We start from the raw sequence: 19,684 nt of genomic DNA on the forward strand, positions 1-19,684 counted from the left end.
TTCTACCTAACCTAAAAAAATTACATAAGTAATCTAATAGAACTAAATATAATATTTTTCAAACTGGAAGAGTACGATGATAGATGTCAATTCAATACAATTTTGCATTTTTAGGTTATAAAATCTATGGAGATGACATCTATCATCGTACACTTCCAGTTTGAAAAATATTATAGTACCCACTAGTGACTAATACCATCCATACTTATTTTTAACAATGTCAACCTCAGTAATCAGTTGCCCCATACCTGCGCATACCTAGCGTCTTAGCCTTATGTTTCCGATTAAATGCAATGCGTGACATGCGGAAATGCGGACGCATCGGCATGCTGATTGCAGTAAATTCAGTTCACGTATACACGTATACCTAAACGAGGCGGTGGTGGCCGAGTGGATATGACGTCCGACTTTCAATCCGGAGGTCGCGGGTCCAAATCTTGGCTCGTACCAATGAGTTTTTCGGAACTTATGTACGAAATATCATTTGATTTTTACCACTAGCTTTTCGTGAGGCAACCTGCATACATCTGCGAAGAAATTCAAAGGTGTATGTGAAGTCCCCAATCCGCATTGGGCTAGCGTAGGGACTATAGCCCAAGCCCTCTCGCGCATGAGAGGAGGCCTGTGCCCAGCAGTGGAACGTATATAGGCTGAATTATTATTTATTATATTATATACCTAAACGTTCAATCGGGAGGGTTTGTACACAGCTCTCGAGAGCATTGGGTCTCCATCTAAGCTTCTTAGGTTCGTAGCGTTCATCCACGAATACACAAGGGAAGTTTTTTCAAAAAAACATACTTACATTTTTCGCACCGTCGCTTCCGTTGCCGTCAAACTATAAAACTTTTGGTTAAGGCTTAGGTACTACGATTAATTTCTGGCGTTTTCAGTCTACTTGCTTGCGGCTTCAGTCTTGCACGTACATGCGCTTATGAATCATGCCGTACATTACACTTTTTGTGGTTCTGAAACAGCAAATAAATAATTGCAGTTCGTCCTAAGCCTTAGGCCAGTTTCCTAACAACTCAATGCGGACAGAGGCTTTTACATAAAATTTCTTCCGACAGGGGTATCAGCTGACGGCGGGGGCTGGGAGCCGCTCGGGCAGCCGTACTTCGACAACAGCACGAAGCGAGAAGCCACCGCCGCCGTGGGCCAGCCAGCATACCTGCACTGCCGAGTGAGGAACCTGGCAGATAGAGCGGTGAGTCGACAGTAACTAATTCTTGAGTAACTAGGGAATAAATCAAATTATTTTATGAAATATTTTTTTCACACCACCTATTCGGAAAAGAGCTTTTTCTTCCCTGCTAAGAGGGATCAATGTGGCACTTTTCCTCCCTGCGAGGAGGGATCAAAGTAACACTTTTCTGTTCTAGCAGACTATTTTTACATTTTTTTGCACATTATTTTTTTAACTTAAATAATTTGTAATAATAATAATAAGCATCAGATTGTGTCAACACTAAGATTTTTTCTTTTCCTCATAGTTGATGTGAAAAGCACTAAGTGTCACACGGTATCAAAATTATTTCGTCTTGGGCGTTAACACTTGAATCCCTTATTACGCTCAGGATTCTACTTTAGAATACATCTCTTCATTCAGGATTCCCTTGGCGGAAATATATCATTTTGATCCCTTGTAACACAGACTACTAGGTATTGATTTGGTTTTTTAGTCACACTACTATAATATTAGAGTTGGTCAAAAGCGCCTAGCGTTTCAAAGATAGCATACACCAGAGACTGTTTGGGTCGGGTACCGCCGTAGCCGGGTGGTCTAGTGGTCAGGACGTTAGCCGCGTAAGCTGAAAACGGGGGTTCGATTCCCGCCTTGACCACCGGTGGACTTTTTCTTTAGTGTAGGTATTATAATTATCAATTTCACTTTATTATAATTCCTAACTTTTTTATTTGTATTAACTTCAGTAGGTATCAGACCTGGTTAAAGGCGTCCCCTCTATTTCTTCATGCGGTCCTGACGCTATTTGTTTTCCATCATTCTGTGTAGGTAGGATGCGTTCAAGTTCTTCCACCATCTCCTTTTCGGTTTGACTTTACCCCGACGGCTATCAGTGGTATCCCGTGAGTCCCACTCACTTGCCATTTCATCCGGAGGTGCATGTGACGAGAAACTTATTAGGAATTCATGTAGAGAGAGATGTAAAAGGCAAGAATAGGTAGATGGACTCTGAGCGAGACGATATTGAAATGAAGTGTATTTATAATGATGAGATGACGGACAAGCGAATGATGAGTTGCCTTTTACCTTCCTGTGGCCTATTCTTGTTAACTAATTATTTTATTAACTCAAATAATGGCGTACATAATTTAAAATAAAATTACACCATAAATAATTACCAGATAGGTAACCGAAAATGTTTACTAATTTCACTGCAGCGTAGGTGGAAGTAAGGAATTCCTTTAACAATTTCTAGAGAAATGAACAAATAATTCAGTCTCATAATTGCAGCTGGAATTTAGTAGATATCCAGATTCCTTTAAAGCAACAATTCTGCAGCTTAATTGCTGCTACGGTGACGGAAAATAAGACAAAATTAAAGCACTTTTTATATTAAATTATTAAAAAAGAACAGGAACATTTAGACTATGCTTACATTTAAATCATAGATAACTAGATGTTTTTTTATCTAGGTGTATTTAGTACACCTTTCAGCATGTTTTATACAAGTTTTAACACTTAACCAATTAAAGGATAAAATACAATGTTAAACAATATTGGGACTTTCTGAAGACTACTTTATAATTTTGTATGTAATATCGTGATTCAGGATACGTTAGAACCCTTAACGGAATATGGCCGCAATTTAAGGGACATGTTATCTTAGATTACAGTTTGTCAAAGGACTATCTCATTTCAATCATAGACAGAGAGAATCATACTATCTTTGTCTTACACTAGTACTAGCACGCAAAAGAAAAGGATCAGTATAGTTTTCCTGTCGGTCTAGCATGAGTGGCGTTCTAGCGCGCGACTCCATATAAATCTAGCGCGACTTCAAGTATGGACTCGCGCGCGAGAACGCAACTTATGCTAGACCGCCTAGTTCTTACTGACTAACATGGTCTAATAAAACATGGTCTTCCATTCCCAGAGTGACACGGGCTTACGTCACAATAACATTGCCACTTTATTTCAACATAACATGTTACATGGGTACATTATACCTATGGTTAATAAGTTAAAATATTTCTTTATAATTTTATAATTTTCATTTATATGTATTTTAGCTTAAATTTTACAATAACACGTCATTTTTAATTACTCGTTAGCAATATCTTCCGATTCACGAAAGAAATTTTAGACTTTCGGGTAATTCTGTTTATACTACTGGCAACACAGGATAGCGCTGTGCACATTTGACAATTCGGATCTAGATAACTTCATGCCCTGACCGTCATCCTTGTCGAACGCGTGTTAATTGTTATTTCCTTCTCGCTCAGTGTCAGCAGTCGCAGTGTTTTCCAAACTTTTCACGTCGTAAGCTTGGTAATTAATGTGTAACTGTGAATTAGTTTTTTAAACGTTTGTCTTGTATAGATAAATAAAGTTTAATTTAATACATTAGATTTGTTTTATTTTACTATGTTTCTACATGAATAACTTAAAATTAATGCCGTTAAAATAATTTTCACCGTTGGTTAAAATTCTCCCACATTTCAAAGTTTGAGAACCTGTAAACAGCATGATGACGTAGGCGCGTGTCAGTTAGGTCATACGCGAATCTCGGAATGGAGTACCAGGCGGAGTATATTATTATACCATGCTGACTAACAAATTGGTTTGACCAACTATAGCTATCTTATCTAGAAAATGGAACGTTTCATATATCATTAATAACGCAATGAGAGAACTACGCCTCACGGGTATTGTGACTCGCGGTCTGACCAAACATAGATACGCCGAACGCCGCGCGGGTATTTAGTTGCACTTAATTGAATAGCTTCCGTGATGTCTGGATTTATTTCTAGTATGCTCTTTAATTATTCAGATAGGAATTTGGCGACGGGAAATGGTTGTATGGGACATGTTTCACAGGATTCTTTCGTAAAAGCACGCTCAGATTTTGAGCAACAATTATGTGTTGCACCGTGTTCCACATAATCATCGCTGTATGGTTGATTTAGCACGCCGCAAGTCAAGCAATCGTGCGTGACCGCCCTTCTCCCTTCTGTATGAACGCATCGATAAATTGCCATATAATTATGTTTGAAAGCACGGGTCACGACTCTCGAGGAATTGGATAAGTACCTGCACAAACTAGGCTGTAGCCAGACGGGAGTAAAATCAAGTTTTAATCTCCGTACAGTCAAGTGTAAAAACATGGGTGCACTCATCAACATCATACTTAAAAAATATGTCCCATATCTCTTATGTCAGCGAATTAATAACTATGGGACATATTTTTGAGTAAGTTGCATGCACCCATATTTTTACAGTTGACTGTACAACGCCGCGTTCCTATTTTTGTACTTATAGTTGAAGATTACGATGACGATCTTTATTGTGTTTCAATTTTAGCTCTATGCGTATAAAAAGGTCTCTTTCTATTGTTTATTGTATGTTTTAACGCAGGTTCACATATTAGTAATTTTATAACTATTTACCTATTCACGCTTTATTTATGTTGTGTTGTACTAAAATGCACTATTAAAGGATTATCAATCGGATCATGTACCAAGAGTGTCACTTGTCAAGGTAAACTTATTTAATGGCATAAAGTTATTCACACTCATGCAAACAGTATTATAATTTCAGCATTAATTTACTTAAACATAAACATTGTAGCGATTTGGTAGCGATGCTTAAATTCCACTCAGCATAATAATTTTCGCTTCACAACATAACTTCTCCTTCTAACTTCAATGGCTTTATTATTTGGCATTTTAGCCTAAATTATTTGAATTAACTTGGAAATGTTGTAGCAAGATGATAAAATAAAAAGAAAGTTCAGGAATCATAATGAAGGAAGATAGACGGGATTTCAAGAACGGAGTAGGTACGTAAAAGTTTTTAAAGTAATTAATTTTAAATTAAGCAAAAAGTCTGTAAACCATTCTCTCTAATTAATAATATACTCACCCAGGTCCCGGATGCCGACTTATTTACTGACAGGTTTGGGAACTTTATCAAAGCCACCATGTCTGCTCTAAACCATGCTCAACTTGGTAGTTAATATTTAATTTTACCGAAACTCTTATTTTCCACATACATCTATCACGGGTAAAGTCATTTAGCCATTCAGTCACACAAACGGTTATTTGGTCTGGTTTTGTTGGTCGTTCCAATACAAAGCCAGAGTAACTATGCGGGGTCAATCCGTGCCGCCGAACTAGTATTTTATTCGTTGTTTGTTTTGCTGTGTTCTGTACAGTCACCTGCAATAATATGTTACACAACGAAGGCCGCAAAAATATCTGACACGATCTTATTTGTAGAGCCATATGAGCGTGTCACATATTTTTGCGGCCTTCGAAGAGTAACATGTTATTGCAGGTGACTGTACAAGAACGTAGCAGAGTTACTTGATTAGATTATGCTAGCGTAACCATTTCGGTGACATGGTGATATTTAATTAATGAAATCAATTTCAAATTTGTTGACTTAATCAACCATCCTGTCTAATGTCCTGTAACTCCAAAATGTAACAGGAAACTCATTTGGGTACGCTTCGACTACTTCATTGTCATGAAGTGTATGTAAATAAATAAATGAATATACCTAAGTGATTTTATAATTTACTTACTATTTACCTAATTTACAGTGAAGGAAAACTTGTCCTTATGTTATTTTTACCTCACTCTCTCTATCTATCATCAACGGACATCGTGCTGAAGGATCTTACATATTGAAACGAAAAAGCGAAAAGGTTACCATTCATAAATTATAAGTATTTCTTCAAAGTACCTATTTAATATATTATGTAGGAAAAAACTTAGTAGAAACCTGCCACCCAATCATCAAACCAGCAGAAAATCACGACCGAGAGTAGGCTAGGAGGTAGGCTGTCTATTAATATAATATTATGCACACTACGCTTAGGTACTCACTTCATGTAGTCTGTGCCCTATTTGATGCATTGATTTGAACACCATTTTGATTAAACACCAAATAAGTTATTCAGGGAACGGAAATGTGTACCCGAAATTTGATGCTTGATTAAGCGGAATTGGGCCGCAATACATTCGATTAACGTGTGTCGACATACTTGGAGTTTGCTGCGTTTCGTAGTTGCAAAACGTTTAGCAAATATTCCAGAGTTATACTGGATGAGCTGGGAAATTATTGCAGTGGCAATGGCTGGATGTTTGATTTAGACGAGTCAACTTCAGAGTGCCCGCTCTGAATGTTAGTTAAACTATATAAATTTTGGGCTAAACCACAAGTGGTGCAGTCTTGTTCTAGAGAAGTCCCATTTAATTCATAGTTATAAACTAATTATTATCAAACAGATAAGGTAGTGGTACTAGTGCTCGACATGCTAATGCCCAATAGATGACACCCTGCTGTCACCTCTATTGACAATGACTTAAGTTTCAAGTTGACATGTACTGGGACCGCGTCGAGCACCAGTACCACCACCTTACGTCTGCGAGCGTAACTATATTTTTTTATATGTAGTTAAGGATAAATTTCAAAATTTACCGCTTCGGCACCGGGCTGTACAAATTAGTGAAGTATGTGTTAGAACTTGAGACTCCGGTGGCGTTAACATTGAACATTCTTACGGTAGGTGTCGCTAGGCAGGTTAAACAAAAAGGGAGGAATGGAAAAATTCGCACGCTTCTGGGAAGCTTCGGTAGCTCAGTGTTCCGAAAGGTCGCAAGTTACTATGAAAATTCATCATAGTCATTAACAATAAATGGAGTTGTATTTAAGTATTTATTTTTAGCAGCTCATCTAAGTTAGTCAAAACGATTTTACCTACGCAGTAATCTAAAACCAGATGCCACAGGAAATGTATTCTATTTATAAAAGGTATATTTTATCGATCAATCAATTGTCAATCAATCTATCTCAATTCAATTATCCCAAAAAGGGAATTATGAGTTTGTAATATCATCAAAAGATATTTGATGATATAAATTATAGTAATATGTTTCGTTTCCTAGTAGAAGAGCAAATTAACTGAAATAGAAAATAATAATTATGTATTTGGATAGTTTAAGGAAATGATTATCCCTGTAACAATTTAGAACTAAATGTATTACATAACATACTATACCTATACATATACGTATACTTTATATAGGTACTTAATAACATTTCTATTTATATTTTATACTAGCTTTTGCCCGCGGCTTCGCACGCGCAGGAGAGTTTTTTTAATTTTGTTTTTTTTTTTACGGACTGAACAGTGACTGACCTTAGTCTCACCTGCTGGAAAGTGATGGCAAGGCCGAAGGTGTAGCTCACTATTTCAGTAAAAGCGTATTCACAGTATTCACTCTTGACTTGAAGACACCAGTACGGTTACCATCAGTTTGTCACTGACATAAACGCCGTCGAGAACGTAATTTACTTTCTATACATCTCGCTCGCACTCGCATATTAGTGCAAACCGTAACCGTAACCGTACTGAATTGTAATTATATTGATTAATCGAGCTCGACTTATTTAATATAATCTAATGTACGTTTTGTACCTAACACCTTTTAATTTATATTTTTTATTTATGTAGTTGTAGCCTTTTGTACCTATAGCACCTCCTTATACACTACATTAGTGGTTCTCCCTTGGATTGCTAGAGGAGGATAAACATTGGGACTCAACTTTAGAGGAAGCTGCGTTGTGCGATTCTCCCTTCAAGCTGCGTGAACTTTTCATAATAATGTTAGTTTTTTGTCAACTTACTGACCCGTTAAGTCTCTGGGAAAAATATAAGGACAGTTTTTCGGACGACATTAAACGGCAACTTGAGAGGGAAATTTGCCAAATGGTGCGGAGTTTTACATGGATGAAGTGTATCAGTGTGTGTGATTTGCTGATACCTAGCGGAGGTGTCACGGTTTACCTCGGGGTGGGTTTGCTGATACCTAGCGGAGGTGTCACGGTTTACCTCGGGGTGGGCTTGCTGATACCTAGCTACTGCTTCTCTGTGTACATCAGGGTTCATTTTTTGGTAATTGCTTACGGCAGCTTGGTGATCTGATGATTTGTTTTGCATATATTTATTTGCGGCAGCTTTTAGTTGTTTGTTCCGTGTAGTATTCGTGAACCTGGCACGGCGTTTTTTAGTAACTGTTTTGGTAGCGGTAAGAGATAATGATGAGTCTGATTCTAAATGGGGTGGTGGGGTGGTAATCTCTTCATTCCTTCTCGTGGTAATCTTCTTGGCAACCACAGAGAGGAGTGAAGAAGGGGGTCTTACGAGTAATTCACTGCGAATATATACGTCAAAATGACCGCTAGACAAATCACTTGAAAATTGCCCCACCGGATTACCCACAGTACCAACTCTCATATATAGCTCATTGTTGCGGTAAACTTCGAAAACCCACGGAAACAGTTGTCCTGCCGCTACCAACTCGCAGAGACTACCGTAAGTAAACGGGCGCGACATTTCAAGGCAGTATTCAACGGAGCTGGAGTAATTATCACCGTTACTTTTATGAGACATAATAACAAACTCCTCCCAGTTGGCCACCACGTGACTAACGATTTGCTCGCGCACCTCCCTGGCCATCACCTGCGTATCATACAGAAGATAGGAGATGGCGCGAAATAGCCGGCCTAGCCAAGGTTACAATCGCTATCGCTTCGACAACGAAAAGCATTATGTCTCTCTATCACTCTTCCATATTAGCGCGATAGTGACAGTTGCGTTTCGATCGCTACGGAGAGTAAACGATTGGCATCTTGGCTACGCGGCCTGACAGGCTCCATCTCCAATTATGGGTACTACGGTGTGAGCCAACATGGTCCCATCAATATCCAACGATTTAACAGCCTTGTAGGTATTAGTGAAATTTTCCCTGAGCTAATAGCTAAAAAAAATTACTTTAAGGCATTGCATTCTCAAAAGTCTGGATCACGTGTGGCTGTGAATCAGCGTGTATGTTACAACCGTCTATGCTATCTTCGTAATTAGCATTCCCCACCAGGGGCCATAGTTCACGTCGGCTACGTTATATTTTAATTTTGATCAAATTTTTGTAATTAGCGTCCCACAAAACCATGGAAATGATACCCATATTGATATTTTGAAATTTCAACCCCATTGCACCCCCACCAGTGGGATGATTGTTCACTTCGGCTACGTTAATTTTAATTTTGATGCCATTTTTGTTATTAGCGTCTCAAAATACTATGAAAACGATAACCATATTGATATTTTGAGATATCAACCCTATTGGGGACTTTTCCCCCTCTTAGGGGTTCAATTTTCAAAAAACCTGAAACACGTGTTTACTCATTTATCTTTAGGAATACTCCTGTGAAATTTGGAATAAAATAGTCTAACTAATCTTGTTTCCCCATACAAACTTTGGACCCCCATTTCACTCCTTTAAGGGATGAATTTTGAAAAATCCTTTCTTAGTGGACCCCTAGACCTTATAAGAAATCTAGTTGCCAAATTTGGACTTTCTAGTCCCAGCGGTTTGGGCTGTGCGTTGATTTAAGTCAGTCAGTCAGTCAGGTCTTTCACGTTTATATATTTAGATTAAGTATATTAAGTAAACAGTTTACAGTCACGCTCCGTTACTGTTACCATTTAGGGCTCTAGCTAAATTAGACATTCCATAGCGTAACTGCCCGATTCGAACTTTGTGTCAGTGTCAAAAGTGACGTTTTTATTTGAAGATACGTCACATCTGACACTGACGTATCTAATCTATATCGTTTCTAGATCTATTAATTGACGTATCTTAAAGTTCGAATCGGGCCGTAAGTATTAAACAACCAATTGAGTTAGAATCCTAAATGGCTAAACAATCACGGAACGTGACTGTACCTACAACTTTAGTTTTGATTTTCATAAATGACTATCATGTTTTTAGGATTGTTGAAAAATATAATGTTCCAATGTGCGAAAAATGTTGATTTTAATTCCAAGGTAGTACCAAAAAGCTCCATAAAATACACCATTTTTAATGTACGATGGACATTATTACAAAGATCGCGGATAGACTTTGACACTTCCATTTAATGTGGTCGGATCACGGGCTCCATCTAAATTTGTATTCGAGGCGTCTCGTTCGAGGTTTTAAAACTTTCTTCGGTGGTTTAAAGCGGAGACGGCACTAACTGGATATAACTGGATATCCCATTCTTTCTCGGCGCTCGAGTTTTTATGGGTCAAACCCGGATCAAGCCGGATTGAATTCATTGTGTAATAAAATGAAATGGATACGTAACTATTTTAAGTTTTTGATTGCAACACGGCAATACGTGATATTATGACGGGTTAGTTAATTTCTATGTAGTTTATAAAATATAGAACACGCTCGTACTTATTTAATATATGTACATATGGAATAGGTATCTGTATTCCCTTACAAATATTTTATGACCTCAGTATCTTCAAAGTAAAAATGAATAGGTTAATGTTATTGAAACGGTGCACGGTGAGCTCCATCATAGGCTCTGTCTTCACTTTTTTAAGTGTGACTAGGGTCAATCGCTGGTCAGTTTACATAAATAAATTTATTATAAACTTAAAGTAATTTATTTCTTCATCAAAAATGTAAAATTATAAAAAAAAAAACAGAATGAGCAACAACAAAAACAAAAACATGGCGCTAGTCCAGAGTGGAGGTAGACGGGTTAGGTAGGGCTGCACCGTCATTGAGACCGAAGAAATGTTGGATGTGTTTGAATTTGGGTATACATAAATAAATACTTTTTTACTTTTAGGCTTTCCGAAGTGCAATTACAATATTTATTTTCGAAGTAATTTAAACGCAAATTCGAACATTTTGTCAAAACAGAAAATGCATTTAACGCACAAGAAAATCCCAAACAAATTGATAGACTCCATCCGAAAATAGCTTCCGTGCTAATACTTTTATGTGATTTTTTGTCGCCGTAAATGAAATCGGCGGGTCAAAGGTGAATCGACGCAATCTAGAGGGAATGAGTCGGCCTCTTCACTAGCAATTTGGCCACTATTCACTCGCCGTTCGCATCGGAAGCCACATAAAAGGTTACCCACTCTCCTAGCACTGTATCACTGAGGGTGGGCAAGCATTCGACTGGCCCGAACCAGTGCAGCTGAGTCTTAGGTACCCGCAGCAAAAGCAGTAAACCCAAGGCTATTTTAAACTGGAGTATCTGAGTAGAACGCTCGCCTGTGGTCTGTGCGGGTGAATAATCTTCTGAATAGTTTTTTTACTGCTAAAAAGGTCATCTTTTTATCCCCGATTTTACATTAAGAGTGTTATTTGCAAGAGTTTCCTCGAAAATTAAAAAGCCGGTAAAAGCTTATTCAGTAACCTTCTAACAATAAATTGATGAGATTTAAACAAGGAAGTGGAAGTTAATGGATTCCTGGATATATTTGGCGTTAAAAAATTGATGCAAATTAATATGAAATTTCCATGTGTATTTAATTTTTTAGGCAAAAGTATTATCGTAGATGACAGTCATTAGGTTTTCGCCGTGGTAGAGTCTGAAAGACTAGGATATTTTTAATATATTTTTACCTGTCATTAACCCTGGTTTAAAAATCTTTACAATACCTATCAGTAACGCCATATTCTAGAGAAAAAGACTAGTTTTAAATTAATTGGACGGTTTAGAGATAACATTGGGATGTTAAGAGCGCTATTACATTTCGGCGTTGAGCGAGTTTAGGTATTTTACGCGCTCCGGCAGGCCGTGCGAGCTCAGTACGCCGATCCCTTCTACCACACTCGCACTACAATGATGGATTAAACATTCTTGATCCTTCGCGAAGCATATTGAAATCAACCATAACAACACTAACTGTACTTAACTTTTAAAGTTCTAAAACTGTTATTTGGTAAGTACGAAAATACTAAATGCAGTGCAAATGTACATAGGGGCTGTTCATAAATTACGTCATCTATTTTTGACGATTTTTGACCCCCCCCCCCCCCTCAAATCATCCAAAAATCAAGCTTCGGATGAATCTGTTTCCTCCTACGTCATGTTACCATCATCCGATGTCCAGACCCCCCCCCCCACTCCTCCCATTTGAAACGACGTAATTTATGAATAGCCCCATACTTGTACTTATGAAGGTATATTACTCGAAAGAAATTATAGGTACCTACTCGCTCATTTACATGTTTCGTCATTGCATTTGGTACCTATAGGTTGTAAAGTTTGTATCAACGAGGGTTTAAAAACGAACTGGTACTGAGGATCTGATGATGATTAAGGTGGTCACGGATACCAATCAACCATGTAGTAACATGATTAGGCTCGTTTGATTCGTCTCAACAAGATCTTTGACACTGAAGATACACAGGGTCTGATGATGGAGCTGGAAGGTGGCCACGGGTACCAGTCTATCATGTAACTAAACAACTTCGTGTTTGGGCTCGTTTGATTCGTCTCAACAAGATCTTTGACACAAGACAGTACTCAGGGTCTGATGATGGAGCTGGAAGGTACCATTACCAATCAACCATGCAACTAAACCACATCGTGTTTAGGATCGTTTGATTCGTCTCAACAAGATCTTTGACACTAGGTGATACTCAGAGTCTGATGATGGAGCTGGAAGGTGGTCACCGGTACCAATCAACCATGCAACTAAACCACTTCGTGTTTAGGCTCGTTTTATTCGTTTCAACAAGATCTTTGACACAAGATAGTACTCAGGGTCTGATGTTGGAGCCGGAAGGTGGTCACCGGTACCAATCAACCATGCAACTAAACCATTTCGTGTTTAGGCACGTTTTATTCATCTCAACAAGATCTTTGACACAAGGTAGTACTCAGGGTCTGATGATGGAGCGCGAAGGTGGCGACGGGTACCTGTCTATCATCATCAGCTCCATCATCAGACCCTGAGTAGTATCTTGTGTCAAACATCTTATTGCGACGAATCAAATGAGCCCAAACACGAAGTGGTTCAGTTACATGGTAGACTGGTACCCGTGGCCACAGTCCAGCTCCATCATCAGACCCTGAGTACTAACTTGTGTCAAAGATCTTGTTGCGACAAATCAAACGAGCCCAAACACGAAGTGGTTCAGTTACATGGTAGACTGGTACCCGTGGCCACCTTCCAGCTCCATCATCAGATCCTGAGTACTATCTTGTGTCCAAGGTCTTGTTGAGACGAATCAAACGAGCCTAAACACGAAGTGGTTTAGTTGCATGGTTGATTGGTACCGGTGACCACCTTCCGGCTCCAACATCAGACCCTGAGTACTATCTTGTGTCAAAGATCTTATAGAAACGAATAAAACGAGCCTAAATACGAAGTGGTTTAGTGGCATGGTTGATTGGTACCGGTGACCACCTGCCGGCTCCATCATCAGACCCTGAGTACTATCTTGTGTCAAAGATCTTGTTGAGACGAATCAAACGAGCCTAAACACGAAGTGGTTTAGTTGCATGGTTGATTGGTACCGGTGACCACCTTCCGGCTCCATCATCAGACCCTGAGTATTATCTTGTGCCAAAGATCTTGTTGAGACGAATCAAACGAGCCCAAACACGAAGTGGTTTAGTTGCATGGTTGATTGGTACCGGTGACCACCTTCCGGCTCCATCATCAGACCCTGAGTACTATCTTAAGTCAAAGATCTTGTTGAGACGAATAAAACGAGCCTAAACACGAAGTGGTTTAGTTGCATTGTTGATTGGTACTGGTGACCACCTTCCGGCTCCATCATCAGACCCTGAGTACTATCTTAAGTCAAAGATCTTGTTGAGCCGAATCAAACGAGCCCAAACACGAAGTGGTTTAGTTGCATGGTTGATTGGTACCGGTGACCACCTTCCGGCTCCATCATCAGACCCTGAGTACTATCTTGTGTCAAAGATCTTGTTGAGATGAATAAAACGAGCCTAAACACAAAGTGGTTTAGTGGCATGGTTGATTGGTACCGGTGCCCACCTTCCGGCTCCATCATCAGACCCTGAGTACTATCTTGAGTCAAATAAATACATATAGAATGTCAGGTCGTTTCAAATATTTTTAATCCTGTCCGGTAGTTTATTAAACTGTACCATTATAAATTATAATACTATAAAAACGGTGCTAGGATCAAAGTCTCTCGTTGCGGTTTACACGCACACAGTATAGCGTCTTACACGGCGCCCGCCGCACACAATGATAAAAAACCTCGTCGTCGCCGTTGAAAATGTGCGGAGCCGACCGACACACGTCCTGCCTCTACAAGCTCTGCCGCGGCACTGAGCTGGCGCAGCGCGCGTCATCGGTAATATAGAGTAGTTTTCAAAAAATTGCCAAAAAATTATAGTAGAATTTCATAAACACTAATGTATACCAACAGTATAAGCAAACGTTGCAGATTGCTTGAGTATGAAAATGACTTCGATATTAAGTAGATTTTCGTAGGAATTGACACTTGTTTCGGAGAGAAAATCGAGTTCGTTTTACTTTGATTTTCTCTTTCTCAAAGGTATGTAGGAAAAATATAGTTTGATATGCCTAAAGTACAGGGTATTAGTAATACAAAATAGCCAGGTTTAGCAGAGTAAAATTCTCAACATTTCCAAATAAGAGCTCGCCATTCAGTGCTTCACGGGGTTTTTCGGAAACGACCATCAGAAAAAAAATCATTACTAATTTAATAAGTCCTTTTTCTAATATTTACAACGACATTTATAAAGATAAGAAGACGCTTTTACTGGAACAAGTACTCATTGTTTCTAATAATGAGCGCAAAGTCCTGAATTTCGTCGACTAGTATCATCAATTTTGCATTATTTCGACTTTTCTTGTAAGAGCGCTCTTAACTGCAGCTGCATAAGGTACCTACCTATTGTTGCCAAATTACGGTTACCGCGTTGATGCCGCCGATGTATCTGTAAATTTCCTAGATAAAATGAGTGATAGATTGAACGTCATAATCGCAGCAGTAATGCGGCAGCGAACGTTACTCATTCTATCAAGCAAATTGACAAAGACAGCGCCCGCGTCAAGACCGCATTAAAAGTTCGAATCAGACCGTTAATCTAAATATATAAACGTGAAAGACCTGACTGACTGACTGACTTAAATCAACGCACAGCCCAAACCGCTGGGACTAGAAAGTCCAAATTTGGCAACTAGATTCCTTATAAGGTCTAGGGGTCCACTAAGAAAGGATTTTTCAAAATTCATCCCTTAAAGGAGTGAAATGGGGGTCCAAAGTTTGTATGGGGAAACAAGATTAGTTAGACTATTTTATTCCAAATTTCACAGGAGTATTCCTAAAGATAAATGAGTAAACACGTGTTTCAGGTTTTTTGAAAATTGAACCCCTAAGAGGGGGAAAAGTCCCCAATAGGGTTGATATCTCAAAATATCAATATGGTTATCGTTTTCATAGTATTTTGAGACGCTAATAACAAAAATGGCATCAAAATTAAAATTAACGTAGCCGAAGTGAACAATCATCCCACTGGTGGGGGTGCAATGGGGTTGAAATTTCAAAATATCAATATGGGTATCATTTCCATGGTTTTGTGGGACGCTAATTACAAAAATTGGATCAAAATTAAAATATAACGTAGCCGACGTGAACTATGGCCCCTGGTGGGGAATGCTAATTACGAAGATAGCATAGACGGTTGTAACATACACGCTGATTCACAGCCACACGTGATCCAGACTTTTGAGAATGCAATGCCTTAAGAGCGCTATTACATTTCGGCGTTGAGCGAGTTTAGGTATTTTACGCGCTGCGGCAGGCCGTGCGAGCTCAGTACGCCGATCCCTTCTACCACGCTCGCACTACAATGATGGATTAAACATTCTTGATCCTTCGCGAAGCATATTGAAATCAACCATAACAACACTAACTGTACTTAACTTTTAAAGTTCTAAAACTGTTATTTGGTAAGTACGAAAATACTAAATGCAGTGCAAATGTACATAGGGGCTGTTCATAAATTACGTCATCTAATTTTGACGATTTTTGACCCCCCCCCACCCCTCAAATCATCCAAAAATCAAGCTTCGGATGAATCTGTTTCCTCCTACGTCATGTTACCATCATCCGATGTCCAGACCCCCCCCCCCCACTCCTCCCATTTGAAACGACGTAATTTATGAATAGCCCCATACTTGTACTTATGAAGGTATATTACTCGAAAGAAATTATAGGTACCTACTCGCTTATTTACATGTTTCGTCATTGCATTTGGTACCTATAGGTTGTAAAGTTTGTATCAACGAGGGTTTAAAAACGAACTGGTACTGAGGATCTGATGATGATTAAGGTGGTCACGGATACCAATCAACCATGTAGTAACATGATTAGGCTCGTTTGATTCGTCTCAACAAGATCTTTGACACTGAAGATACACAGGGTCTGATGATGGAGCTGGAAGGTGGCCACGGGTACCAGTCTATCATGTAACTAAACAACTTCGTGTTTGGGCTCGTTTGATTCGTCTCAACAAGATCTTTGACACAAGACAGTACTCAGGCTCTGATGATGGAGCTGGAAGGTACCATTACCAATCAACCATGCAACTAAACCACATCGTGTTTAGGATCGTTTGATTCGTCTCAACAAGATCTTTGACACTAAGTGATACTCAGAGTCTGATGATGGAGCTGGAAGGTGGTCACCGGTACCAATCAACCATGCAACTAAACCACTTCGTGTTTAGGCTCGTTTTATTCGTTTCAACAAGATCTTTGACACAAGATAGTACTCAGGGTCTGATGTTGGAGCCGGAAGGTGGTCACCGGTACCAATCAACCATGCAACTAAACCATTTCGTGTTTAGGCACGTTTTATTCATCTTAACAAGATCTTTGACACAAGGTAGTACTCAGGGTCTGATGATGGAGCGCGAAGGTGGCGACGGGTACCTGTCTATCATCATCAGCTCCATCATCAGACCCTGAGTAGTATCTTGTGTCAAACATCTTATTGCGACGAATCAAATGAGCCCAAACACGAAGTGGTTCAGTTACATGGTAGACTGGTACCCGTGGCCACAGTCCAGCTCCATCATCAGACCCTGAGTACTAACTTGTGTCAAAGATCTTGTTGCGACGAATCGAACGAAGCCAAACACGAAGTGGTTTAGTTGCATGGTTGATTGGTACCGGTGACCACCTTCCGGATCCATCATCAGACCCTCAGTACTACCTTGTGTCAAAGATCTTGTTGCGACAAATCAAACGAGCCCAAACACGAAGTGGTTCAGTTACATGGTAGACTGGTACCCGTGGCCACAGTCCAGCTCCATCATCAGACCCTGAGTACTAACTTGTGTCAAAGATCTTGTTGCGACGAATCAAACGAGCCCAAACACGAAGTGGTTTAGTTGCATGGTTGATTGGTACCGGTGACCACCTTCCGGCTCCATCATCAGACCCTGAGTACTATCTTAAGTCAAAGATCTTGTTGAGACGAATAAAACGAGCCTAAACACGAAGTGGTTTAGTTGCATTGTTGATTGGTACTGGTGACCACCTTCCGGCTCCATCATCAGACCCTGAGTACTATCTTAAGTCAAAGATCTTGTTGAGCCGAATCAAACGAGCCCAAACACGAAGTGGTTTAGTTGCATGGTTGATTGGTACCGGTCACCACCTTCCGGATCCATCATCAGACCCTCAGTACTACCTTGTGTCAAAGATCTTGTTGCGACAAATCAAACGAGCCCAAACACGAAGTGGTTCAGTTACATGGTAGACTGGTACCCGTGGCCACCTTCCAGCGCCATCATCAGATCCTGAGTACTATCTTGTGTCCAAGGTCTTGTTGAGACGAATCAAACGAGCCTAAACACGAAGTGGTTTAGTTGCATGGTTGATTGGTACCGGTGACCACCTTCCGGCTCCAACATCAGACCCTGAGTACTATCTTGTGTCAAAGATCTTATAGAAACGAATAAAACGAGCCTAAACACGAAGTGGTTTAGCGGCATGGTTGATTGGTACCGGTGACCACCTGCCGGCTCCATCATCAGACCCTGAGTACTATCTTGTGTCAAAGATCTTGTTGAGACGAATCAAACGAGCCTAAACACGAAGTGGTTTAGTTGCATGGTTGATTGGTACCGGTGACCACCTTCCGGCTCCATCATCAGACCCTGAGTATTATCTTGTGCCAAAGATCTTGTTGAGACGAATCAAACGAGCCCAAACACGAAGTGGTTTAGTTGCATGGTTGATTGGTACCGGTGACCACCTTCCGGCTCCATCATCAGACCCTGAGTACTATCTTAAGTCAAAGATCTTGTTGAGACGAATAAAACGAGCCTAAACACGAAGTGGTTTAGTTGCATTGTTGATTGGTACTGGTGACCACCTTCCGGCTCCATCATCAGACCCTGAGTACTATCTTAAGTCAAAGATCTTGTTGAGCCGAATCAAACGAGCCCAAACACGAAGTGGTTTAGTTGCATGGTTGATTGGTACCGGTGACCACCTTCCGGCTCCATCATCAGACCCTGAGTACTATCTTGTGTCAAAGATCTTGTTGAGATGAATAAAACGAGCCTAAACACAAAGTGGTTTAGTTGCATGGTTGATTGGTACTGGTGCCCACCTTCCGGCTCCATCATCAGACCCTGAGTACTATCTTGAGTCAAATAAATACATATAGAATGTCAGGTCGTTTCAAATATTTTTAATCCTGTCCGGTAGTTTATTAAACTGTACCATTATAAATTATAATACTATAAAAACGGTGCTAGGATCAAAGTAGGAAAAATATAGTTTGATATGCCTAAAGTACAGGGTATTAGTAATACAAAATAGCCAGGTTTAGCAGAGTAAAATTCTCAACATTTCCAAATAAGAGCTCGCCATTCAGTTCTTCACGGGGTTTTTCGGAAACGACCATCAGAAAAAAAATCATTACTAATTTAATAAGTCCTTTTTCTAATATTTACAACGACATTTATAAAGATAAGAAGACGCTTTTACTGGAACAAGTACTCATTGTTTCTAATAATGAGCGCAAAGTCCTGAATTTCGTCGACTAGTATCATCAATTTTGCATTATTTCGACTTTTCTTGTAAGAGCGCTCTTAAAGTAATTTTTTTTAGCTATTAGCTCAGGGAAAATTTCACTAATACCTACAAGGCTGTTAAATCGTTGGATATTGATGGGACCATGTTGGCTCACACCGTAGTACCCATAATTGGAGATGGAGCCTGTCAGGCCGCGTAGCCAAGATGCCAATCGTTTACTCTCCGTAGCGATCGAAACGCAACTGTCACTATCGCGCTAATATGGAAGAGTGATAGAGAGACATAATGCTTTTCGTTGTCGAAGCGATAGCGATTGTAACCTTGGCTAGGCCGGCTATTTCGCGCCATCTCCTATCTTCTGTATGATACGCAGGTGATGGCCAGGGAGGTGCGCGAGCAAATCGTTAGTCACGTGGTGGCCAACTGGGAGGAGTTTGTTATTATGTCTCATAAAAGTAACGGTGATAATTACTCCAGCTCCGTTGAATACTGCCTTGAAATGTCGCGCCCGTTTACTTACGGTAGTCTCTGCGAGTTGGTAGCGGCAGGACAACTGTTTCCGTGGGTTT

At 39.8% G+C, this 19,684-nt stretch overlaps 1 protein-coding gene and 1 long non-coding RNA gene across 2 annotated transcripts in view; both read left to right on the plus strand.

Annotated features, from left to right (window-relative positions):
• Positions 1-19,684, plus strand: part of LOC134798740 (uncharacterized) — a 461,223-nt gene that overhangs the window by 194,289 nt on the left and 247,250 nt on the right. The gene's annotated exons all lie outside the window — the stretch shown is intronic.
• Positions 1-19,684, plus strand: part of LOC134798716 (limbic system-associated membrane protein-like) — a 140,790-nt gene that overhangs the window by 65,752 nt on the left and 55,354 nt on the right. The window contains exon 3 of the mRNA XM_063771100.1: positions 1,071-1,207. Coding sequence (XP_063627170.1) covers positions 1,071-1,207 — 137 coding nt within the window. The remainder of the gene's footprint in view (positions 1-1,070; positions 1,208-19,684) is intronic.

Source organism: Cydia splendana, chromosome 17, assembly GCF_910591565.1.
Source record: "Cydia splendana chromosome 17, ilCydSple1.2, whole genome shotgun sequence".
In the NCBI taxonomy this organism is placed as follows: Eukaryota; Metazoa; Arthropoda; class Insecta; order Lepidoptera; family Tortricidae; genus Cydia; species Cydia splendana.